This window comes from Sciurus vulgaris, assembly GCF_902686455.1.
Source record: "Sciurus vulgaris genome assembly, chromosome: 14".
Lineage (NCBI taxonomy): Eukaryota > Metazoa > Chordata > Mammalia > Rodentia > Sciuridae > Sciurus > Sciurus vulgaris.
In genome coordinates this window covers 6944203-6970528 of record NC_136475.1, presented here as the reverse complement: position 1 = coordinate 6970528, position 26326 = coordinate 6944203, and the positions used below count along the sequence as shown (strand labels likewise).

General features: G+C 54.9%; 1 protein-coding gene across 2 annotated transcripts; it reads left to right on the top strand.

Annotated features, from left to right (window-relative positions):
* FBLN7 (fibulin 7) lies at window positions 1-24767 on the top strand. Of its 2 annotated transcripts, none has more exons than XM_079110668.1 (8): window positions 1-335; window positions 11202-11373; window positions 15086-15256; window positions 16694-16819; window positions 18817-18966; window positions 19528-19665; window positions 21680-21818; window positions 23267-24767. In XM_079110668.1, exons 1-8 carry the CDS (start codon window positions 261-263, stop codon window positions 23637-23639), a joined length of 1344 nt encoding a protein of 447 aa, XP_078966794.1. In that variant the 5' UTR covers window positions 1-260; the 3' UTR covers window positions 23640-24767. The 2 variants fall into 2 exon arrangements, with proteins under 2 accessions (XP_078966794.1, XP_078966793.1); XM_079110667.1 differs by having other exon boundaries at window positions 127-335; window positions 11202-11361; window positions 23267-24766.
* The last annotated feature ends 1559 nt before the right edge of the window (window positions 24768-26326 follow it).

The window sequence follows — 26326 nt, the reverse complement described above, 5'->3', positions numbered from 1 at the left end:
CCGGCGGCTGCGGACACTGGTGGCCGCGGGGGCTGTGGGGTCCGGCGCGCCGCGCACCTGGCCCCAAGACTGCTCCTGGCAGCGCGGCGGCCGGGTGGCGCCGATCCCCGCGGGCCGCTCTGCGCCCGGCGCCTCCCGGGTCCCCGCGCGCCTCGCCGCTCCGGGTTCTGCTGGGGCGGCTGCGGCATCGCCGGGACGGGCTGGGCAGGGGAGGCGCTGAGGGATCTCCCTTCCCAGGCAGCGAGGTTCCGATTGGCAAGATGGTGCCCCACTCTTCGCGCGCGCTCTTCCTTCTCCTGCTGCTCCTCGCCTGCCCTGCGTCGCGGGCTTCCCAGGTCAGTGTCCCTGCAGCTCCTCTCCCTGTCCGACTCGCAGGAGAGGCGACGCCGAGGCGGGAGGGATCGGCTTGCCACATTGCACTTGGATGCTCCGGTGGGGGCTTGGAGCGCGTCTTGGGCTGGGCTTCAGTGTTCGGAGAGAGGCGTAGAGTCCCCCATCTGTCATCTCAGATGCGTCTCGGGCCAGGCGCCTGGAGGACCCGGGCGGGTCTATCCCAGCAGTTGGTGCGAACGCATCGGTCCGCTGGGAGAGGGCTCCGCGTGAGAACCGCCGTGGGAGGAAGGTTTCTCCCGGATTTTGGAGACATGGGTCTTCCCTGGGTCTCCAGGAGAGCTCGCGGCCACTCAGTTAGGTTAGTGTCCCCGCCCTCCAACCTCCGACTTTTACATTTCCGACTGGAACATTCTTAGCACCATCACACCTTAACCCCCCCCCCCCCACAGAACTTTCTCAGTCATTTGGCGTTTCCAAGGCAGAAAGCTGGGAAGTTTCTGAGGCCCCCGGTCCGGAACCTTCCAGTCTTCGAACTACATTTTCTTCCTCCCGCATAGGGGCAGCTTGCCGTCTCGTTTTTCTCTTTTTGCAGTTTATGTTTGTTCAAATCCCACTGAATTTGTTTACTTGGTCAGATTCACGTTTACATTAACTCTTAGGAACTGGTTTTTTAAGTCACAAATGCAGATAAAAATGCATCTTATTAAGGTGGACCTGGAATCGCCGAGTTCAGAGCCAGCATCCAGCAGACAAGACTAACTTGGGCTGTCAGAGATTCCTTCCCTCTGCCAGGGGCCTGACCCTGGACAGCCCACCAGCCACCCAGACATTGCCAACAACAGCAAACAGGGCAGCGGTAGGCGGAGGGAAGCCAAGAGGGTAGGCTGAGGGAGGATGCCATCAGGATTCTTCCAGGCCCTCCATCCTCCGAGCAACCTGGAGGTGGGCCACGCCCATTTTGCAAATGAGGGAACTGAGGCCCAAGGAGTCTGTGCACACAGCCAGGAAAGAGTAGTGTAAATCCTGCCTCCCTTGTGAGACTCCAAGCCTTCCTTGCTTGCAGACTCTTACCTGTACTCTTTGCACTGGGACAATATCTTTGGGCCCAGCAGACACACCCTGGGCCACCTAGAAGCCCCCTGGAGTACAGGAAGGGACTCCAGGCAGGGAGAATTTGATTCAGATCAGCCCTGATGATGCTAGTGCCACAGGTGGTGTGTAGGCATCTCAGGAGTCCCTCAGCCACTAGGCAGCCAGAGGCTGGGGCCACAATGAACCATCCCCAGAGTCTCGAACTCTCCTACCAACTTCACAGATAAAAAACAAAATCCGCGTCCTGAGCCCATCCCAGCAGCGCAGGAGGGTGCCCCCTCTCAGGGCTCCCCAGCCCTGGCTGTGGGGGGCAGGGTGTACAATGAGAAGCTTGGAGCCCAGCCCTGCATCCCCTGGTCTTAGCTGCTCGGGCACATGCCTGCCTCCTGAGAGCACCTAGGAAACAGGTGAGACCCAGGCAGCTGTCCCATGTGTGCAGCTGCTGCTGGGGCACTGTGCTCAGGAGAGCTGGTCCTGTCCCGGCCTTGCCACGTCCAGCTGTCTCAGAGTCCTTATCTCTAAAGCTGTAGGAGCACCTGACTCAGAGGCAGGGGAGCCAAAGGGACCGTTCGCAGATGCTCACGTCAGTGTTCACAGGGTCTGCACCCCCGCCCCTCCTTCACTCCAGCCTGCCTGGGCAAGCCTGCGGGTGAGCACAGGGAGGCCTCGGCCCCACGCTTGCTGGAGTAAGCATTACCTGTCTGCGTCTCCTCTTTCAGATCTCTGCTCAGATAAGCACCGTCTGCCAAGGCCTTCCGGGACCCGCTCCCTGTCCCTGCATTTTCTATTATTAGGGGAAGTGGAGGCGGCTTTGCGTAGGTCTGGAGCAGGCATCCCGGGCTGGACAGCCTCCCCACTCTGCTACTGGCTCCCTGGCTTTCCACTGCCTGCCTTTTGTGAGCACCTCTGCCCTGAGTCAGTTTTGCAGGTGTTTTTTGACTGGTTGGTGGAGAGGGGTTGGTTTGCTGGGAGGCAAGAGAGGTCAAGCCACCAGGAGACTCCACACAGGGGGCTGTCTCTCAATGCCGTGCCGTCTTTTCTCAGGAAGAAAACTGGCCTCACTGGGGAGACAGGAGCCACCTTTAACAACCCGGGTACCTCTCCCTCTCCACCCCAGAGGCTCCGGAGAGGGAGCACGGACTCCCAGCCCCTCCTGGCCTGTGAGGTGGAGGTGTTAGGATGTTGCAGAGCTTCCCCCTCCCCAAACCTCTCTGACATGGGTGTGTCCCAGATTCCACCATGGCGGGTTTATTTTTTTGGTCCATCATTTTTTTTGGGGGGGGGGGGTGGTGTATGTACAGGGGATTGAACCCAGGGTGCTTAACCACTGAGCTACATCCCCAGCTCATTTTTTTATTTTTTATTTTGAGACAGCATCTAGTTAAGTTGCTTAAGGGCCTCGCTAAGTTGCTGAGGCTGGTTTTGAACTTGCGATCCTCCTGCCTCAGACTCTTGAGCTGCTGGGATGACAGGTGTGTGCCACTGTGCCCTGCTGCTCCATCACTTTTTACAGTTAAATAAAAACAAAGACTTTAGTGTTCATTTCCATTATTTTAACCATAGGACTATGGCAACCACGCCCCTACAATTAGGATACAGATCAGTTCCCACCCTTCATAGTGCCTCTGAAAAGTCACACCAGGCCAGCCCCTGTGACCATCGACTGTCCTACATCACCTCAGGATCAGCTGCACAGTGTCCTAGCAATAGGATCAAGGCGTGCAAAGCCTTTTGAATTTGCCTTCTTTAACTCAGTGCACCTGAGCATCGCTGTGTCCTGGGTCCCTCTGTAGGCATGGAAGGTGTCTAGCTCACCCGCTGCACAGCGCCTGCCCACGGTGCCATTTCCAGTGTGGTCAGTTGTGAGTGGAGCTGCCGTGAACATTCGCATACAGCTTTTAGTGTGACTGTAAGTTTCCATTTCTCTTGGGAAACACTTAGGAGTGGAATTGCTGGGTCATTTACATTCCCACCAGCAGTGCCTGAAACGCCCAGTGCAGGTGGGGGTTGGCCTGGCATGCCTGAGACCTGGGTTCAAAACGAGAAAAAAAGACCCTGCTGCTTTGCGTCCTCGTCAGCACTATTGTCAGGTCTGTTCGCTTTTCCCGAGCCAGTAGGAACGTAGTAGTGTCTTGCTGTGGTTTTTGTTTCCCCAATGATTAATTATAGGGAGCATTTTTCATTTCATGTGCTTATTTGCCTTGTGAGCCGTCTGTTGGGTGAAACACCTGTTCAAGCTTTTGTTGTTGCTCAGGCTGGCTCTAAGTCCTAGCTTCAAGTGACTCTCCTGCTCCATTTCCATGTGACTTGGTCTACAGGCATGCATCACTGTGCCCAGCTTGCCCCTTTATTTTTTGTACCAAGGTCTGAACCCAGGGGCATTTAACCACTGAGCCACATCCCCAAACCTTTATTATATCTTATTTAGAGACAGGGTCTCACTAAGCTGCTGAGGGCCTTGCTAAGTTGCTGAAGTTGGCTTTGAACTCGAGACCCACCTGCCTCAGACTCCTGAGCTGCTGGAATTACAGGGGTGTGCCACCCCTTTATTTTTATTTTCTTTCTTTTTCTTTTTCTTTTCTTTTTTTCTTTTTGGTGCTGGGGATCGAACCCACGGCCTTGTGCTTATAAGGCAAGCACTCTTCCGACTGAGCTATCTCCCCAGCCCCCCTTTATTTTCTAGAATAAAGATTTTAAGTTTTAACAAAGCCCTAGTTATTAATTTTTTTTATTTTTATGGATCAGGTTTTTGATGGTCAAGTTCAAGAACTCTTGACCTAAGGTCAGGAAAATTTTCTTCTAAAATGTTTATAGCTTTGCATTTTTACTATGATCCATTTTTAGTGACTTTTTTGTTGTTGTACTAGAGATTGAACTTAGGGGTGCTTAACCACTGAGCCACATCCCCAGCACTTTTTTGTATTTTATTTAGAGACAGGATCTCGATGAGTTGCTTAGGGCCTCACTAAGTTGCTGAGACTGGCTTTGAACTTGCAATCCTCCTGCCTTAGCCTCTCAAACTGCTGAGATTACAAGTGTGCACCACTGCACCTGGCTTTTAGTGCTTTTTAAAACTAACAGGTGAGGTGTATATGGATATTTGCTCGTTCCAGTATGATTTGTAGAAAGATTGTTGAATTCCCATTGAATCTTCTCAGCAACTTGGTCAGAAATCAATTCATCATACACGTATGAGAATATTTATGACTATAACCTTATTCATGGAGAAGGTAAGTCCTCCAGCTTTATCATTCCTTTTCAAAAACATCTGGCTATCCTAGTTTCTCTGCCTTTTCAATAAAATTTTAGAATCAACTCATCTGGGGCCTGGGGTTGTGGCTCAGTGGTAATGTGCCTGCCTAGCATGTGTGAGGCACTGGGTCTGATCCTTGGCACCACATAAAAATAAATATATGAAATAAAGGCATTGTGTCCATCCACAACTGAGAAATATTTTTTATAAAAGAATCACCTCATCTGTATCTACAAAAGTCCTACTGAAATTTTTATTGCTATTCCAATAAATACAGAATATTCTCTCAATTAGGAGAAAATCAACATCTTAAGAATATTACATCTTCCACAGTTGTGAACACAGATGTCTATTTAGATTTTATTTGATTTGTTCCATCAGAGCCATCAGAGATTTTTTTTGCTTTTAACTCAAACATGTTTCATCAGAATTATTGCTTATTTTATTTTTGAAGTTATTTTAAATGGGATTTAATTTCCAATTGTGTGTTTCTAGAAGAAGCAAATCCAGCAGGTTTTCCTGTGTTGCCCTTATGCCTTACGACCTTGTGGAACTCACTTATCAGTTATAGGGAATTTTTTTGTAGATTTCCTCATTTTTTAAATGTATACAATCATATTATCTGTGAATAGTGGTGGTTTGATGTTCCTTCTACTATATTCTGTGTCATTTATTTATTTATTCAGTCTTATGACATGAACTAAGACTTTCAGTGCCACATTTAGGAGGAGCGTGGACAACCCCCCCCCCTTTTTTTTTTTTTATACTAGGGCGCTGTACCACTGAGTGAATCCTCAGTCCTTTGTACTTTGTATTTTGAGACAGGGTCTGGCGAAGCTGCCCAGCCTGACCTTGAACTTGCAGGCCTCCTGTCTCAGCCTCCCAAACAGCGAGGATTACAGGCATGTGCCGCTGCACACAGCCACAGCCACCCCACATTTCTAAACGGTTGGTCTCCTGTGGCGACCATGGATGGACACCTTCCATGTTCACTTCCGGGGTCCTGAACCTTTGAGCTGTCCATGGTGGCGCCTGCCCTGTGTCGTAGGGGGATTCTGCTGTGGCCTGAAAGTGCTGGTTGCCTGTGGTTGCGAGCAGGCCAGCAGAGGAGGAGGCTGAGGCAGATGACCTGGTGTGCTCTCTCCTACTGACTCACCGTCCACTGACTTCCCAGGGAAAACCAGTGGCTCCTGCCAGAGCAGGATCGTGACCTATTCCCCAATCTGAGGACGAATGAGACGAGGAAGGGTGGCAGAATGGGGCCCACATGCCCCGTGGCCTGGACCTGGCCCTGGACTTGACCCATCAGTAGCGACTGATGGCGACTTGGTCAGGCTGCCAGGACCGCCAGGAGTGTGGTTGGGATAGACTGTCAGTCACTCAGGAGCTCAGCTCTGATGAGGGGCGTCTGTGTGGTCATGGCACCAGGAGGGACTTGATCTCTAATCTGTGTAGGTGAGCTGGAGCCTTGGAGTCTGTGGCTTGCGCAGAGCTAAGGCGGATACGTTGTGAAACAAATATGCGTTGCCCACGGTGACCCTGGCCCTGGGAACACAACAGAAAAGGACCTTAATTTTGGTTTTTAAAGGGCAGCTCAGCATGGTCCACTGCTGAGAGAGGCCTGGCGAGGTGAGCATGGTGCCTGGACCAGGGCTCACGGGCAGCAGGAAGCGAGAGGGCGGGGGCTTCGGATCGGAAGAGCAGAGATCGCCCTGACCACGTTCCATTCAAATGAGCACCCAGTGTATGCTGGGGTCCCATACTCCGCGACGAGGTTCTGGTTCTCTGAGACTTATTTTCTGCTCAGGGGTTGCACAGGCCAGGAGAGAGGTGGCTGGAGGGGCATCAGGAGACAGAGGACCAGGACCCTCTCTGCAGGAGGCACACTGGGGTCCGAGTCCTGGCCATGTCACTGTAGCCAAGAGATGTTCTGCCTCCTCCCCTGCAGAGTGGGCACGACCGTGGCTCCCAGGTCCTGGGCTGCCCTGAGCATTAATGAACCACACGTGTGACATGTGGTTTGAGTGCTGGCTCTTGGTTCCCACTATGACTGTCATCGCTCCAGTGACTGTTTTAGGACACAGACAAGAAGGAACAGGGGTGTGAATATAGAAACATGAGCAGCCAGCGTGGTAGAACTCAAAATGCTCCAAGCACTCCAGGGCTCAGAGCCCAAAGGGGAGGCTCCAAGGGTGACTCTGCGTCAACTTGTCTAAGCCTTGGTGTCCTGGGTTTGGTTGACACCAGCGTGGCTGTAAGCCTTAAATCAGTAGCCTTTAAATGAAAGAGATCACCCTCATGGTAACACAGGTGGGCCTCCTGAGAAGAAGCAGCCGCCGCTCCCCAAGAAGGAAGGCTGCCAGCCCTCCAGCTGTGGGCCGGTTCCTTTGCTCCCCTCTGTCTCTCTCTGTGGTTTGTGGCATGTGTTCAATGTGTGTTACACACTGCACATATTTACATGATGGGTGTCACATGTGGGTTACATATGGCATCTATATGAAGCAGACGTGTCGTGACTTCTGTTGTGTGTATTCCTACCGTCTGGGCTTCTCTCCAGCACCCTGGCTAAGGCGAGGGCCCTGGGCCGCCCCACTAGTGAAGCTCTCTCACTTCCGCCATGCATCCGCTTTCCCTGCGCTCCTGCGTGGGTGCTGGGGGTCACTGGGACGAGGGAGCTGAGGAGCTGTAACCCGCCTCCGGCTTGGCCTCAAATAAAAATCAGCCCTGGAGAAAGCCACGCCCCCTGGGTGAGACTCAGGGCGCGTCAGGCCCTGGCTAGCAGGCGCACATCTGGCAGCGGGCGCTTCCACGGACCTGAAGACATCAAAACATCGGGGTTGCCCTTAGCAACACGCTGACCTCACGCATAGCTGTGGCTTAGGCAGCCCCTCCGAGTCCGAGGGGTCATCTGTGGCCATCTGAGGTCCTGGGCTTTTCTACCGCAGGGGAGACCAAGCCTGACACTGTGAAGGAGACCCTCTGGAGCCACCTCCCCACCCGCCCCCAAGCACCCCCGTGGGCCTTCCGTGCCCCTCAGGGCCACGAGAGCAGGCTCCAGGTCTTGAACTTCACTTGCGAACTCAGTTCCAACCGCACAGGCCCTGGCTGGGACGGGAAAGGTCAAGCCTACCAGGCTGGGTGTGGGGCCGGGGGAGCCGGGTGCCACCATGGTCTTTGGCTACGTCCACCCCTGGCCTGCAGGTGGGGTCTCAGGGTCTGTCGTTCCTCTCCTGGGGCTGGTTAGTTCTCACTGCAGGGGGCGCGTGAGCTCTGAGGAGGCTTCCAGGATCTTCTGGAGTGAATATTGTGGGACTGGACGGGGGAGGATGGACTAGGAGTCTCCTGAGGAGGGTGCTAGATGGAGTGTTTGGGGGCCTCCATGCTCCCCAGGGCCTCAGAAGCCCCCCACAGCTCAGCACTGACCTGCATCTTCCAGAGCCTTCTATGTCACCTCCGCCCAGCCTGGGGAGAGCCGCGTGGGTGATGCCCGCTGTTACTTCTCTAACTGGTGCGCATACTGCACACACTCACCGTGCGGGTCCGACCAGACACCCGCCGTTTGGAGTTTCATACCAGAGATGGCACATCTTGACCTTTTCCTCCCCAAAGACGGAAGAATTCACTGAATGTCTTTCCTTGATCCCGTTTCAAATAAGTTACTACTTCAAAGAAATGGAGGCTATTCTTCATTGTTTATTGTCCATGGCAAAAGCCAGAGAAGGAGCCAAATCTTGAAGGAACGGAAACTTTTTGAGGGGATCTCTTTAGGGAAAAGATTAGAGGGAAGAGGTCCTGTAAGAGGCCGTGGGAGCGAGACCCAATGTGAGACCTTCAAGGTGACAGCCCCCTGGGTGCAGCCCCCTCCAGGTTGTGGGGTCCTCCCTGACCAGGGGTTGACCTTGGCCTGGTCACAGCCCTGGTGAGCCTTCCCACCAGGGCAGGGGTCTGCTCTGCTCTGGAGCCGGAAGTAGTTGTTTTACAGTTGGGGTTTGAGACCCTGTGTTGGAAAGGGACTCCCCAGGGCGACAGGCAGATGCGCTGCAGCCTGTACCCCCGCCCCTCGCAGCCCCCTGGGGCTGACCCCAGCAGGGCTGCGGAGGCCATGAAGGCAGTGGCTTGCTCTGGAGCAGCAGCTCCTCATGGCTCAGAGGGACGCTGGCAGCAGGCATGGGAGGGAAGGAGTCATGGACACACAGGAGCAGAAGCAAGGCCCAGGCTGGTGGGTTGCTCTGCTCAGCGACAGGACGTCACCATCATGCCAGCACAGAGGAGAAAGAGCTGAAGCAGAACCGGCGCACGGTCCCCACTGCCCCCCGCACCAATGCTGGAACCCAGTGAAACACTAACAGGTTTTCTCTGGTCGTAGGACAGGTTCTTTGTTTTGATGTGTTTTCCTGTTTTGCACTTGATCTTAACCCAGATCCTGGAGCCTCTGGACTTCCCTCAGCAAGGGGACCTGCGGCCCTTCCGTGTCCCCGCTCGCCTGGGGTGCTGCTGAGTTTGCTTGGTCATGAAGGTTTTTAAGATTTTCCAGTTGCAGCCGAGGACATGAGTATGTCTCACCCCTAATGGCCATCTCCAGGAAAGCAGCTGGCGTCCCTGGAAACAGCTGTGCCTGGAGCCAGGGGCACTGAGGTTGGAGACACTGGCTGCGCGTCCCTCTTTCCCTCCATGTTTTGGAGTGTACCTCACTGCCCAGGTTGTGGGCAGTGTGCTTGCTCTTCCCAGCAGAGCCCTTGACACTGAGTTCTCTATGCTTCAAGACGGAGTCCTTCCACGTCCACCAGGGCAGTGAGCCCTCTCCCAGCTGTCGGGGCCTTGGCCAGCGGGAGCCGAGAGGCAGCTGCCTGCTGCTCAGCAGGGCGAGGGTGTTCCTCCACTGGCTTCCCTGCCCCCACTGCCCAACCTCATGTGCACACGGGTTAGACTCTGCCGTGGGGTATCGTGGACCAGGCGTGTCACTCCTTCATGCCAATTCACCAATAAGGCCATTCATCACACGGGGGCGTGTGAGAACCAAAGAGACAGCCCACCAGGCGTCGGGAGGTCGCAGGGGCAGGGGCAGCTCTGCTGCTCCTTAGCCACACCACCTGGGCTGAGCTTGCTTGACTCAGCCTCCCTGTCATTGAGGAGATGGAGACAAACGGCCTGGCAATAACAAACCCACATGGAGACTGCCTTCTCCCAGGGTCGCTGCCAGCTGGTGGGCGCGCTGCTCTTTCTGAAGAACTTAGGTGTTGGTAAGCTTGAGGTCCTTCACAGACAACTGACGTACAACCACGGAAACACCCAAAAGCAGCCCTTTTCTCTGTAGGAGGGAGGTGATGTGGGAACTCGGGGCTGGGCAGGTGGGGAATGCAGGAGGTCGTAGTCAGTGCCCTGCAGGGAAGGACTGGGGGTGGGGGAGCAAACGAAACTTCTATTCCCAGCAAGGCACAGGAGGCCGGGCCTCATCAGGCCCTGATATGGTGGGGCCAGGAGCCCCTCTGGATTAATGAGTTCCAGGGGCCGTTGGCAACACAACTTTGACAAAAGCGTCCATTGAAACTGGCCATGAGTCATCTGCCTGGTGAGAGCAGCAGGGTGCAGCGGCCTGGCAGCCTCCCTGGGACAGCAGCATAGCTGCATCCACGTGTCCACCATGGTGGTGTTCGGTGGGCAAGGCTGGCAGCCTCCCAGGCAGTAGAGGCCTCATGCCACTCAGAAACCAGTGGCCCAGATGCCAGGCCCCCCACTCAACCTGACTCACCCTCCCGGTCTCTCTCCCACATCCCACAGACTGAGGCAGGAGGATCCTGAGTTCAAAGCCAGCCTCAGCAACTTAGCAAGGTTCTAAGCAACTTAGTGAGAACCTGTCTCTCAATAAATTTTAAAAAAATTAAAAGGGCTGGGCATGTGGCTCAGTGAGTAAGCCCCCTGGGTGCAATCTCTGGTACAAAAGGAAAAAATGTATATATCAAAACTGGATGTTGACTTTCATGGAATGCCTCTTTAACTGTATTGAGTTTTTTCTTATTTTCCCTGGTGTACTCACACACACACACACACACACACACACACACACATGCAGATGCATCCATACTTTTTTCTGTGGTACTGGAACTTGAACCCAGTACCTTGCATACAGTAGGCAAGGATTCTACCACTGAGCTACATCCTCAGCCCTTTTTCCTGTTTTTGAGACAGGGTCTTATGAAGTTGCTGAGGCTGGGTTGGAACTTGTGATCCTCCTGCCTCAGCCTCTCCAGCCGCTGGGGTTACAGGTGTCCTGGCCCTCACTCGGTTTTTGTTAAGAGGTGAACTGGGCTTTGATACATGTGCATGGGGGTGTCCTATGGTTCCCGAACCGGGCAGATGTTGCTGTCCAGCAGGAGCACTGGGCAGAGAGGGCACCTCAGGAGGCCACTTCCAGATGGTGTTTAACCAGCAACGTGTGGACCCTGTGTCTGAGGATGTCTGGAAGCCCAGAGCCAGCACCGAGTCTGAGCCCGTCCTGATGGGTGGTGGGCTCTTCTCTTCCCAGAACTGCCTCAGCAAACAGCAGCTCCTCTCAGCCATCCGCCAGCTGCAGCAGATGCTGAAGGGCCAGGAGACCCGCTTCGCGGAGGGCATCCGCCACATGAAGAGCCGGCTGGCCGCGCTGCAGAACTCTGTGAGCAGGGTGGCCTCAGATGCGCCCCCAGGTGGGTCCCCAGGTCAGCACCGCTGGGGCCTAGGACCCACTCAAGCGCAGGGCCCGCAGTCCTGTCCCCTGGCGAGCCCTGGACCGCCCTCCCTCCTCCCTGCCTCGCTTCCCTCAGGGGCACATCTAAACCCTGCACTAAAACGTCCACTGTCTCCCCCAGCCTCCCCCCTCTTTCCTCTTGCACCCTCATTCTGGGCTCCACAGCCACCATGCTCCCTGCGACCCTGCAGAATTGCCACAGGTGCCACTTTCCCGTCCCTGGGAGAGCAATGGGCTCGGGTTTTTCTTTTTTTTCATTTAACGAACATTTATTTTAAGTACGGGGATGGAGCTCCGGGCCTCGCACAGGCGAGGCAGGCGCTACCGCCGAGCTTCGCCCGCCATCCTTCACCGCTGCTCTCTGCAGTTTTAAGTTCACCGCTCAGTTGCCGGGAAAGCGCGGGAGCGCGTCCCCGCCGCGCATGCGCACGCCCCTCAGCCCGCCGGCTCGGGCGCTGCGCTGGCTGGGGGCTGGCTCCACGCTCCAGGAGGGACGCGGCCGCGGGTCTGTGGAGGGGGCAGTCCTCCCTCTGCGCCGGCGCGCGTGCTCCTGGGTGAGCCGGCGCGGTCCTCCAGGCTCAGGCCAGAGGCCGGCGGGTGGGTCCGTGCCCTCAGGACCCGGGGCGGGGCCGGCACCGCAGTGGCACCTGCTCGCCGCAGGCGCGCCCACGCGGGGCTTCCCTGCTGCGGGAGGCGGGCTTCCCGGGAAGCGGCGGCCTTTCCGCTGTGCAGAGGCTGTGCAGCGAAGCCAGAGGCTCAGCGCAGCGCCCCCGGCTTCCCGGGACTGCGGGGAACCTGCCAATCCTCCCACTGCCAAGGCACGGTGAGCCCCCGCCCTCAGTGGGTTCCACACCCCAACTTCACGGGGCAGAAAGGGCGTCCTTCCTCCCTCCAAGCGGGGAAACTGAGGCCAAAATAAATGGGTTAGCAGCCTCAGGTCCTCGATCCAGTGATTTTACTTTGTCCTGCTGAAGGCTGGACTCCACAGAGCCTGTTTCACGCGATCGCAAGGAACTGCCTGCAGGGAACACTTTATAAATACAAAGCGCCCTGCCCCAGGGGACGCAGCTCTGATGACTTCATGGGTCCCCTCGTCCCCAGCTTGGGGATTTCTTCCCTGAGCCAGGTTAGGTTTTTTTAAAGTGGCAAGTTCTCTTTGTAAAAAGTTGCCGGCATGTACTGTGTGTCTTACAGTATGTGTGTTGGATGCAGTGCTGGGTGCGGGGCCAACCCGGTGACAACTCCTTCAGGATCCTGCTGCTGGGGGTCCCAGTGGCTGTACCTTGGGAAGGCCAGACACTTGCCCCAGATCCAATGGCCAGTCCTGGGGAAATCATCTTCTGCTTTTTTGTGGGGACCTGGGCATTTGCTGGGAGCCAGCAAGAACCATTGATGGTCTTGCTCTCTGGCAGCCAAACCATGTATCGCCCTGTCTTCCCAGCAGATCAGTCTCAGGGCTCAGCCAGGTCGGCTGTCGCTAAGCTGCTGAGATTACTCACCTGCTGACCTCATTCCTTGCACAGTAACCTCATTCCAAAAGGTGCAGGGAGCTCATGTGGCCCAGTAGGCTCACTAGGACATGCTCATACAGTGACCCAGTGAATCAGCCCAAGGGCTCCTCCTATCCCCACTAGAGCAGTGGCCTTCAGCTCCCCTGGGGGAAGTGATTGCTGATTGATTTTTACCTAATTGGAATCCATTCCTTCCTTCCACCCACGTTTATTGAGCAACTGCCATGTGCCAGATACTATCCAATCTGTTTAGGGGCGATTTACCTGTCAGTGGCTCCTGCAGGTCATTTTTATTTCTTGAGGGTTTCGTTTTGCTTTTTTTTTTTTTCTTCAGGACTGGAGATTGAACCCAGAGGTTCTTTTTTTTTTTTTTTTTTTAACAGCAATTTTTCCACTGTTTTTTCTTTTTTTTAATTTTTTTAAGATGTGGACAGATCTTTATTTTATTCATTTATTTACATGTGGTGCTGAGACTCGAACCCAGGGCCTCACACATGCCAGGCAGGCGCTCTGCCACTGAGCCACAGCCCCAGCTCCCAGAGGTTCTTTATCACGGGACGATACCCCACATCTCTTTATTCTTTATTTTGAGGGTCTCAGTCACTTGTCCAGGCTGGCCTTGAGCCTGGGATCCTCCTGCCTCAGCCTCCTAAGTCACTGAGATGCAGGCGTGTACCTCCACGTCTGGCTCTTTCATGAGGTTTTTAAAGATTTCTTGTTACCAAAGAGATCCTACTCCTTTTCCCCCTAAAATAGCATCACTTTTTTCTGCATGATAAAGTTATTTAAAATGACTGTGAGGTCATTTGTCAGGCTTGGGCAGCACCCTGTGGGCCTGCCGGTGTCTGGACCTAAGCTCCCTCCTCTTCCTTTGGAGTTTTCACTTCTTGCAGCTTCTTTACAGGCAGCCGCTGCCAGGAACTCCCCGTTAAGCAGGGACCCCTGCGTTCCAGCGGTCAGCTGCTACCCGCCTGCCCCTCCAGGCTGCCATGGCTGCTCCGTGAACAACCCTCTCCAGGTCTGGCCCAGGCGGGGCACCAGGGCAAAGCTGCGGTGACAAGTCTGAACCCTCTGGGCTTCTCGAGGACTGAGCTTTGTCTGTCCTGGTCGTCGATATAACCCACGTGTCCAACCTAGTGCCTGGTGCACAGGGAGAGCCCAATACCACGTGTTTTATCCATTCGCTTGTTCCGGAATCTCTTACAGATCCTTCACTAGTGCCAGGGTCAGTGCAGATGCCGGGGACAGAGCAGGGACGCAGGCCAGCCTGCATTCTGACAGAGAACACAGACTGCAAAGGTGGGAACAACCCAGCCACGGAGGACATTCGGATGGTGGCAGATCTAAGGAGGAAGTCAGGGGAGCTGCGGGGCAGAGGTGCCCTGGAGGTCGTGGCTGACGATGGTGGCCAGGGCGCACTCTGAGGAGTGGCAGCATTTGAGTAGCGACCTGAAAAGCAAGAAGGAGCCACAGCTGGGAGAAGTTCTGTAGGACATTCCAGGCAGAGAGAAGAGCGGAGGCTCAGGCCTGGAGAAGGGGCGGAACCCACATTCCAGGCAGAGAGAAGAGCGGAGGCTCAGGCCTGGAGAAGGGGCGGAACCCAGCCTGTTCAGGACTTAAGAAAAGCCAGTGAAGCCAGGTGCAGTGGCGCACGTCTGTAATCCCAGTGGCTTAGGAGGCTGAGGCAGGAGGATCGCAAGTTCGAGGCCAGCCTCAGCAACTTATTGAGTCCCTAAGTGACTTAGTGAGAGCCTGTCTCAAAAATAAAATAAAATAAAATAAAATAAATTAAAAAGGCTGGGTATATGGCTCAGTGGTTAAATGCCACTGGGTCCAATCCCTGGTATAAAAAAGAAAGAAGGAAACCTGTGAGCTGGAGCTCCCTCAAGCAAGGCAGTGAGTGAGTGGCAGTGAGGGGGTGGGGCGGTCACAGCAGGCGGTGGCTGGCCCTCTCTGTGGGCTCCCAGGCCCATCGTGCACACTGGGTGTCTCTGAGCCCTGTCCCCACCTTTCATCCCGCAGGCCTCCCAAGAACTGCCGAGACTGGATGAGAGCTAGCGTCTGGAGTGCCCTCAGAGGACACTCTCAGAGGGCCACCTCCTGTAAGCCAGGGAGACGTCTCTTGGCGGTGGCTGGGAGCAGGGTTCCTCATCCTTCCTTTTCTCCTTACAGTTTCCTGCCCAGCTCTGAACGCCCCACCAGACGGCAGGAAGTTCGGAAGCAAGTTCTTGGTAGATCATGAAGTCCATTTTACCTGCAACCCTGGGTTCCGGCTGGTCGGGCCCAGCAGCGTGGTGTGTCTTCCCAATGGCACCTGGACTGGGGAGCAGCCCCACTGCAGAGGTATGCCCCTCAACATGCTGGCCTGGGTGCCTGGGCGCGCGCACAGCATGGGTCTGCTGGATAGGAAGGGTCGTTCCGTGGGACTTTCTGCCTGATTCTTTAATCATTCCTGGACCACAGAACAGGGGTAACAGGTCTGATCCGTGACATTGGCTCCAGGATCTCTCCGCGTGAGTTTGCCAAACCCTCAGAACAAGGTCATTTCATCTTGCTTACAGGGAACTGAGACCTTGAGGTAAGGTCACACAGCTGGGGACTCTCTGACCTGAGTCTTTGTTCCTCTTATCAATGTGAGGGCAAGAAGCCACCTGTGCTTGAGGAGAAGGACAAGAGGAAGGCACTGCAGCGGCTGCCCTGTTCTGGGGCTGCAGTCTGCTGTGACGCTGTGATGCTGCAGGAGTTCTCTGGGGCCAAGGAAACCCCTCCGGTGTCCTTGTGTCTGTAGACAGGCTTGGGAGAGGGCTTTGGGGTATGGAAAAGTAGTTTGTGCTAGTTTGAAAACAGAACTTCTTGATATAGAGAAAAATGAGACTTGGAATGTATAACTTGTTGGTTTTCCAAAAATCATCTGGGTGCTGTGGTGCACGCCTGTAATCCCAGTCACTCGGGAGGCTGAGGCAGGACGATCGCGAGTTCAAAGCCAGCCTCAGCAACTTAGTGGGACCCTAAGCAATTCATCCAGACCCCGTCTCTACATAAGATAAAATAAAGAAAAAAGGGGGACTGGGGATGTGGCTCAGTGGTTAAGAGCCCCTGAGTTCAATCCCCCGTTTAAAAAAGTTTAAAAAAAAAATCTACAGTCAAAAAAATTATGGATCAGTCATTTTCAGACATTCATGGGACATCAGAATGTCCATGATTTAGTTAGCCAAAGAGTTGGAGGGGAGACATAAATTTTACATAACAAAATTGGAGGACTTTCTGCTGTTTTCTGTGTGGTGAGTTTCTGTGTTGCTGTTGTGTGCGTGTTTGAGACGAGGTCTCACTTTTCGCCCTGGCTGGCCTGGAATCCCTGGGCTCAAGTGCTCCTCCTCAGGTTGAGTTGCAGACCCCAGTGGTTTCTTCCTCTGTCCACTCAGCACTGTGAGACCCCATGTGGGGAGCCACCTGCAGCCTGGTGCTCTGAGTGTGCCCCATGTCCACCTGGGCGGGGCCCTGCCCTAGACGTCCGATGGCCGTCAGCCTGCACCCTGTGGTGCTGACGAGCCCTCTCCTCTCCCCACTTGGTCTCTGGCTGAGTACCTGTGGCCAGAGTTGGGGTGCTGGCTGCAAACTCACCCTCCAACTGCACCCTAACTGCTCCAGGGGCAGCCTGCCCAGCAGCTGCAGCAGAAGCTCCTTACCCCGGGGCTGTTTTTCATGGTTAGGAAGTTAGTGCAGGACACTGCTTTTTGATTTAGAGGTAGGACTCACACGTATGATTGGAAATCATTCTAGAGATCAGTGAATGCTCCAGTCAGCCTTGTCAAGATGGCGGGACGTGCATCGAAGGCGTCAGTCAGCACAGGTGCATCTGTCCCCCAGGAAGGACTGGGAGTCACTGTCAGCATCAGGCTCAGACTGGTATGTAGCTCTCGTGGGCTGGTGGCACTGCTCCACTGCAGGGAGGTGAGGACCCTCCTCACGGTCACCAAGCACACATGTGTCAGGAGCTCAGTGCCCCCCCAGAGAATTGGCCCTTTCCTTCTGGTGGATATCCATATTCCCTCCAGTTCCCTAGGGTGGCCGCTCTTTCATGTAACCCAGTAACTCCCCGGTGGGAACGTGGTGGGGCGGTGGCACTGTGGCCACTTTGGCTCCATTGGCATTTCTTCAGCCAGCAGAAGCCTTTCCGTCAAACATTCCTTCACATCCTAAAAAATGAGCAGTTACTGATGTAGTTCAAACTACTAAAAGCTCAATCAGCAGACATTTGAGTAGCAAGTCCCAATAAATTCCCAGCCAGAGTTCTCAGGAGCCACATAGTGGCTGGTTTTGCACATGGCAAGAAAACCTCATGACAGGGACCTGTGGAGAATGGACAGGGTCTCTACACTCTGCTCAATCAAGACTTCTATTAAAAAAAAAGTCCAACCCAAAGATGTCCTGTTCCTTTGCCAGAAAACCTGGCATGTTCTGTGTGGGTGTCTTTGTGTGGGGGATCTCTGTGGGGGAAGGGCACTGGTGGATGGTGTCCAGTCAGTACTTGATGTCCTCCCACTGGACCCAGCCCAAGGTCAGGTTTGAATGCGGCCCCCAGGGATTTGCCTCTCACTGTGCCTGGACTGGGCTCGGGAGTCAGCCTGCCAGGTGCTTCCTCCCGGGGAGCCCAGGGCCCCTGTAACTCCCGTCCTGGGACTGATTTCTGCGGAGACGGGGGAGGCAGAGGTTTCTTGGCAGCCCCACTGCCTCTATTTACAAACCAGAGGAGAAAAGAAACAACCATCACCCCAATTATGCTGGTCATGGTCACTGAACGTTCTACCCACCCACCCCTTGTTGAGGTTTTTTTCTGCTGAGGGACCTTCAGGCCATTGGTCCCTCAGGTCCAGTGGCCACTATGAAGTATCTGTATGACTGGAATCCTTACCAGGAAGGGGAAAGAGGCAGTTAGTAGGTACCTCTGAAGCCAGCTCTTGTTCTTACAGTGTCCATGAATGGCCAGCAGATGCCTGAGCTCTTGCTCACCTGCCCTGAGCCTAGAACCTTCTTTACCTTCCCTTCAGGGGGCCTGTGTCTTCCCAGCTCCCTAGGGGGAGCCTCTCCAATTACATTTTTTTTTTTTTAAGACAGGTCTCACTATATTGCCAGGCTGGCCTTGAACTCCTGGACTCAAGTGAGCCTCCTGCCTGTTTCAGCCTCCCAAGTAGCCAGAACTACAGGCATGCACACCAATTACTTTTAAAAAAATCCATTCACCTTATTTTAATTTTGGTAAAGTATAAATGACATTTGCCATTTTCATCATTTTTAAGTGGACGGGTTTCAGTGACATTAAACACGTTCACACGGTGTTGCTGCCGTCGCCAGCCAGCCATGTCCAGAGCTCTATCACCGGGCAGAACTGGAATTCTGTGACGCGCTCCCACGTCCGCCGCCAGCCCCGTCCCCGACGTTCTCCCCTGTGCCCTGGGCAGCAGGGTGTCCCCTGTGAGTGAAGTCACCGCCTAGGTCGTCCTGTGCCTCCCAGGAGTCCCCCATTACTACATAAGTGCTCCAAATTCTTTAAAAACCTTCAAAAATAACATTTTCCTGATTAGAAAAGCAATCTTTTTGGTAACACGTACACACACCCCAGAAAGTAGGAGCCCAGGGTTTTAAACTCCAGCGGTCACTGTCGTCCTTGGGGGGCTAAGTGTTCTTTAAAAGGAAGGGGGACTTAGCACCTGGCGGGCCTTGGCGGGGGCAGGTCAGTGGCCTGCGTCTGCACGCGACATCGGGCGCGCCTTTCCTTCTCTACGGCAGAGGACGCGCCGGGGAAGGGCCGCGCCGGGGCTCGGTGCTGCTCCCGGGCGCTCAGCAGGGCTGGGCCCGCGACAGGTGCACCGGCCGGCACTGAGGAGTCTCGTCTTTCCCCGCAGCGACCCCCGAGGAGGAGGACCAGGGCGACGTGGCCGGCGACCCCGCCTTCAGCCGCGCGCCGCGCTGTGCGCAGGTGGAGCGGGCGCAGCACTGCAGCTGCGAGGCGGGCTTCCACCTGAGCGCGGCAGCAGGCCGCAGCGTCTGCCAGGGTAGGCGCGGCTCTGCCTGAACGGCGTGGGACAGGGGCGGGGCTCCCGCGAGGCCCGCCCCCCGGAGGGGGAGGGGCGGGGCGTGCCGGGTCCCCCGGGCTTGGCCTGACCGCACCGCCGACCTTCGCCAGCCTCGCCCGGTTACCGAAGTTCCTTCCCCAGACCACTCAAGTCACAAGTTCAAGTCTGAAACTGGGTCACTGGATGCTCATGGGCTCATTTTACAGCAGCAGAAAGGAGACCCTTTACTCCAAAGATGAGGGGCTCTGGGATGGGGCTGTGAACTCTTGGTGGGGGTGAGCGGTGAGGAGCCATTTGCCACCCTACAGGGTCTCCCAGTGAGTCCGCAGCCTTACGCAGACCTCCAGGGTCTGGCACGTCAGGTCCCTCTCTCCCCTTCCAGCCCCATGGCTCTGCAGAGGGGGAGCGGGCCTGCTCCTCGCCCCGTGCTCTGCTGGGGCCTGGGCTCCGCAGCTGCCCCAAGCCAGCAATACCTCAGCTGCCAGAGAATGGGCCATCCTGGGTGGTGGCTCCTGAAGCAGTGGGCACTTCTTTCCCCAGATGTGAACGAGTGTGAACTCTACGGGCAGGAGGGGCGCCCGCGGCTCTGCATGCACGCCTGTGTCAACACCCCGGGCTCCTACCGCTGCTCCTGCCCTGGTGGATACCGCACCCTGGCCGACGGGAAGACCTGTGAGGGTGAGTGAGACTGCAGCAGGCTAGTGACCACGGGCCTAGACAGTAGTACCATCTGCACCTGGTCACCAGTTGCCGCTGCCACTCATCCTTCCCCCGACCTCACAACCAGGAGTCCCCCTTAGGGAAGTCAGTGTCTCCCGTCCATTTGATCTTTAACAACACCAACAAAAGGGCCTCTCAAACCAGAGGAAATGAGCTGCTTAGCCATCCTAGAAAGTGGTCTCTTCTGACCTTGTGGGAGTAACTTTTTCAAGGTTGGGTCATTTCCACCCACTTAGCAGTGCCTTCAGCTGGGGCTGGACCCAGAGGCAGAACAGCCAGTCGGTCACTTCTGATGTGCAGTCTGGAGAAACCCATGAGATTCCAGGGCTCTGTGTGAGTTCTGCAAGGCCACCCCTAAAAGGCACAGTACCTTCCAGTCACTATACCTTAGTGAGGCCAGACCCACAACGCTGGCCATGATCAGGAAGGAGGAATGCCCAGGAACTGCCCCGGAAGAGGCTCGCAGGGGACATGGAGGATGCCGAGGGCTGGGCCCAGACGGCTGCGGGCAGGGATCCTGCGGAGGGGCAAACACCCATCTGCCAAGCCAGAGGGCTGGGGCTCCAGAGAGTCCAGGCCAGTCCGCCTCCTGGAGCAGAGTGGGTTGGATGGGGACATAAACAGGACATAACTGGCTCAGGCTTCACCCGTGCTGAATCCTGTCCCTCTGGAGTGGCCCCCTGAGAGTCTGGGTTGAGTTTTCTGAGGCTGATTCCAGGCATGGTGAGAAGGGGTGCTTACCGGGCAGGTGGGGGTGGGAGGCCCCGAGGGGGCAGGGAGGATGCATGTCGAGCAGGGGTGGATGGTAGTCCTTGCCGTGGTCACCACTGTCACCCCAGACGTGCCCCAGGGGCAGGGACACACCTACAGCAGGTTACCTGTGATCCACCTCCTCAAGTGTTGACATTAATAGAACAAATAGTCCAGTTCTGCACATCAGCTCACAGTCAGACATGGTAGTCCCCCTTGTCCATGGAGGATGCGTTCCAAGACCCCGGCGAATGCCTGGTGGGAAAGCTGGTACCCAGCTCTGTATACACCATATGTCCAAACCTATGCTCGGTTGCAACTTACCAGTTAGGCACAGTAAGAGAGTAACAATGAAAACTAACAGTAGAGCAATTATTGAAATATACTCTTATAAAATGTATCTATAGCATGAATTATTTCTAGAATTTTCCATTTGCTATTTTGGCCCATGGTTGACCGCTGTTAACTGGAACTGAAGAAAGCAAAACCATGGCTGGGGTGGGGCTGCTGTACATCCCAGGCTCACCCTGGTGCCAGGCCTGCAGCTCTGTGCTGAAAGGGCCTCTGGGGAGGACTGGGTCCACAGGTGTAGAACAGCCTCACACTGGGAGGATGGACAGGTCTGCTCCCCTCTGCTGTCTGTCCCCAGGGACACGGTGCCAGCGGGCTCCTCCGTGGGCTGACCCGGCATGTGCGGGCATAGGTGGCTCCGGGCTGACATCCTACCGGGGCTCCCCTGCAGGGCTCAGAGGAGTCAGCCTCTGGGACCGGAGCAGGAGGTCTCCAGGGAGCCACCCCCACCCATGCCACAGTTCATGAGGGCCCATGGGGATTGCTTAGGATGGGGAGATGGTCTCCAGCTAGGCAGCCTCCCTGGGTGCCTGTGAGGAGAGCAGAGCATCTTCCACACGAGAGAGGGGATGTCTGCACGTGCAGGGGTGAGGCCGGGAGGAAGGTTTTTCTGAAGATTTGAACCTCAGCATGCAATAACCATCATGGAGGCCTTCAGGCCGAGGGAGGGAAGAAAGACGGCCCCCAGGGTGCTCTCCAGCGCGGTTCTGCAGCATTTCCACAGGCCCCGGCTGAAGCGTGCTGGTATTTGAAAGTTCTCCTCGTGTGGGGTGCCGCAGTCAGTGCCTGCCGGGGCCTTTCCTGTGGTTTGGCGATGGAGGGAAGGTGGGTGGGGTGGATTTTTACCCTCGGTCCTGGTCCTGCATTTCAGATGTTGACGAGTGTGCAGGTTCGCAGCACGTGTGCCCACAGGGGACCACCTGCATCAACACCGGGGGAGGCTTCCAGTGCGTCAGCCCTGAGTGCCCTGAGGGCAGTGGCAACGTGAGCTACGTGAAGACTTCTCCCTTGTGAGTACGGCCGGCGCCACCCATAGCACCTGCCGCCTGCACCCAGGCTCCCCCCACGCCCAGCGCTTGTCATGGGGCTGGACTCCTCCTGGAGGTTCCTGGGGGAAGGAACGGCTGTGCTACAGGACAGGGAGGGCCAGGAGCCAGGTGTCCAGCCTCTCCGAGCTCCCTTCCCGTTAGGGTTGCATTCAACACTCCGCTCTGGTGCCCCAGAACCCCGCTTGCCACCCCGAGAGCAATGCACCAAGGGTCCCTGCAGCCAGCCAGGTGGCACGGCCAGGGAACCCTACAGAGGAGCAGCTGCTGGTGTGTTGCCTTGAGAACACCCAGAGCAGCCAGGTCAGTATGTCTGACTGGACTTGGGAGACAGTCATTTTCTCATAACCGCGGATACTCCAGTCATGTGATTTCCCACCTTTGTATCACATCATCTGCTTCTCCAGTGTGCTGGATGGTTCAGTGCCCAGAAAACCCAGCTTTTAAACAGTAGAATTGGTTTTTAAGAGTTGGGAGATGGACCTTTAAGGGGAATAACTAGTACTAAGTTACTAAGTACTAAGTACCCACAGTACTAAGTACTTAGTACCTATTACTAAGCACCCACACCTCTCAAAAAGAGAACCCAAGAGCCCTCACAGCATCTTTAAGATGCAGAGAAGTGACTTCATAAGCTTGGTTACTTAAATTTTTCTTTGAATTAAAGCGGAAATTAGAAGCTGCAGGAAAGTGTGTCTGGCACCAAAGAGTGACAGTCACAAAAGAGAGTGAGGACACCAGGACCTTCTCAAGGTTAGGGATAGGGAACCTGTCCGTTGTGACCTCCGGGGACATGAGATTAACAGCTGGTTGTGACACTTGACCTGTGTGATCATGATGATGCAGAACGCCAGACACTAAGAGAAATATCGAGAACGTTTCCACAGGACCCTGATTCCAAGTGGTTAAGGAAGTCAGGATTTCCTGCTTTAAGAATAACTGTTGTACTGGGAAAGTTCACGTGTGGTGTCCCATGCTGCAGGACACTGCAGCCAACTATGGAGGTCCCTCCATGATGGGGAGAGGTCTCTGCAGCTGCAGAAGGGGGACCTGGTTTGAACTCATGTTGCTATCATTATGAATCTTCCCAGGCTGTGTTTTTTCTCAAAAACTATAAAAATAGCACATATACATATATGTACACACACACACACACACACACACACACACACACACACACACACACATACACGCACACACAGTCAGGAGGGCTCCCAGGACTGAGAACAGATGCAGAGTCCCTTCCCTGGTCATGATGGACACCAGCCATATTTACTTGTCTGAAGCTCCAGAGCTTCTGGGTGAGGGGCCCACAGCTAGGGAGGGCTCCTCGTGACTTTTGCAAGAGGGCAGGTGGGGGGACCCTCCTGAGCTTCCCCAAGTCTGACTGCTTCCGTTTGCCTCTGCTCCAGCCAGTGTGAGAGAAACCCCTGCCCCATGGACAGCAGACCCTGCCGCAGCATGCCCAAGACCATCTCCTTCCATTACCTTTCTCTGCCCTCCAACCTGAAGACACCCATCACGCTCTTCCGCATGGCCACAGCCTCGGCCCCCGGCCGACCTGGGCCCAACAGCTTGCGGTTTGGGATCGTGGGTGGGAACAGCCGTGGCCACTTTGTGATGCAGCGCTCAGACCGACAGACAGGGGAGCTGATCCTCGTCCAGACCCTGGAGGGACCTCAGACGCTGGAGGTGGATGTTGACATGTCAGAATACCTGGACCGCTCCTTCCAGGCCAACCATGTGTCCAAGGTCACCATCTTTGTGTCCCCCTATGACTTCTAAGGCCTTGGGGGGCTGGGAGTGGAGATCTAGGCTGATTCCTCTCCCTCAAGACCTCAGCTGTGGCCACCTACTGGGACAGGCGTCCTCCCCTCTGCCTTGCCCTGCCCTGTTCACCCAGGCACAGCCGGGTGCCCAGGAAACTACACTGCCACGTCACACTTTTTCCTGCTTTAAGGCTCTTCCTTTAGACGATGCACTTTCTCAGACCTGTTTTTTCAGAGGCTGGGCAGCTTTTCAAGTTGAATGGCATTGAGTTCATACCAGCTGGGGAGGGGACGCCTGGGTGTGTGTCTGAGCTCGTGGTCACCATTCTGCATTGTTATTACAAGCCTTACCAGGAACAAAGTGCATGTGGCTATGCTGAGGGCCCAGTGGCGCCCTGTGCGCTTGGTGGGGGTCGTTCCCTCCCACCCACAGCCTGATGTCGTCCCCACTCCCTTCTGTGGCATCCTGCCAGCCCTCGTACCAGAGGGCTGTGGGAGGGCCTTGACCCCACCCGATCCTTCCAGACCAAGGAATGGGTGTAAAAGCATGGATTCTGCCTGAACTACTTTCCTTTTGAGAAATCACATCTCAAAACACAGCCTGGTATTATAGCTGAGAAAATAAAATCGCTCCCTCCTCCCTGCTCATCTGACTTCTTGCTGAGCACGGGACAGCCCGGTTCCTTCTGGGAGGGGACAGCGGGCTCTCTTCCTGTCTGGGTTGGACAACTGGAATAAATGAATAAGAGAGAAAGCACAAGGCAATGTTTGGGTTTGGTCCACCAGTCTGAATTTGTCTTGGCCCCACGAGTGACTGGAAGGACATTGGGCCTGGACAGTTTAGGAACATGCTCCCCTTGTCATGGATTCCGTGGCTTCCTACTTCTGTGGAAGAACCGAGGGGGGCGATGCCCTCCAGGCAACTGAAGCAGGAAGACTGGCCGGGACGGAGAAGGGGTGGAGGGGGGCTGTTCTGTTAAAACCTAGAGGCCAGTGGGGCTGCACGGAAGGTCCAGTATCCAAGTGCATGGTAATCTATTGGTGAGTTTTCCTCATACATATTTTATTTAAAAACTCTTTGATCTGGGCATGGTGGGGCCCACCTGTAATCCCAGTGACTCAGGAGGCAGAGGCAAGAGAATCCCAAGTTCAAGGCCAGCCTGAGATCCTGTCTCAACAGGAAAAATAAATAAATAAAAGCTGGAATTATTATATGAAATTGTAAAAAAAATAAAAAATAAAAATGGCAGCTGGGAATGTAACTCAGTGGTTGAGCACCTCTACGTTTAATCCCCAGTACTGCAAAAAGAAAAAGAAAAGAGAGAGAGGGCGAGATGGTGCTAGCAGAAGTGTCTTTAATTTAGCAATCAAGCTTCTTATAAGATGGTTTCTGAGGTGTCTATCCTTGTTTTATTTTGTGGGACAAAACATGACACAGTCAAGAGTTGCCTTTGAAATTTTCCTTCTCCGACGGGCTCAGTGACTTGGCCGCAGTCTGAGGACAGAGCAAGGGTCCGAAGTCGGGCTTTTCTGGGTTGTTAGAAGACTAATTAACCATCATCCACAGCCTTGGATTTCCAGTGGTGATGGGATGGGTCAGAAGCCCACATGCCAACCAACCAACCGTGCAGAATACCAGGCAAGAGTCCTGGAGCCCGCCACAACCTGCAAGTGAGACATCCCTGCTCCTTCTTCCTGCTGGGGTGGGGTACCTGGGAGGGACAAGCCCTGGGGGGTGGTCTGAGGGTCTACTGAGCAGGTGCCCACCTAAACCAGTACATGATAAGTTTGACGCCAACCAGGCACAATCTAAAGCAACCATTTCCATCACCAAGACTGGTCTTCAGCCAACCTGCTTCCCATTTATGAGATCACTTGCTAAGCCCCAGACCCCAGCACCGAGATAGGAATGTCCGCCTGCTTAGGACTCCTCCTCGTGGGTTACAGCTGGGACTTTCCCTCAGGTAATGTCTCGTCCTTCACACTGTGCTGGTCAACTTCTCACTACTGTGACGATGTCAACTTGTAAGAAGAAAAGGGTGCTTTGGCTCACATTTTGGAGGTTTCGGTCCAGATCAGTTGGCTCCACTGTTCTGGGCCCGTGGTGAGGCAGCACATCATGGCAACAGTGCATGGCAGAGCAAAGCCAGGACCAGGGTCCCAAATCCCCTTGCAGGGCACCTCCTGGCTGGCTGTCCCTCTTCCTGATGTTACCAGCCTTGATAATCACTGCACAGCTCCCTTACTTTAGGGTTGAGTGAGGGACTAGTGCCACTTTCTTCATTTATTAGCTGACACAGTTTATAAAGAGGAACTTCCTTTCACCATTTCTGTGGTTACCCTGAGATGTGGTTTCTATAAGAAAGGCAGGATAGATTTTTGATTCCCTTTATTTTCCAGCTTTCAAAATGAGCCGATCGCCGGCATCTTTGCAAGGGGACCAGCGAGAGCTGTTTTCCGTGCGCTTGGCTCACCGCAGCCATGACCTTCCTGCTACTTATGCTGTCCACGCTTGGGAGCTGCTTCAGTTGGTTATTCCTTTTGACATGACCCTACTCGTCTTGCTTGTTTCCTAGTTATTTTGTGAGACAAGATGTTTCCAGCACATCTCCCATATTTTCTCTCTGGGCCCTGAATCAGCCATTGCATTCCCAGTTCCTGCTAGAGGTAAGGGGAGGTAGAGATCAGGATCTCGGTGGAGGT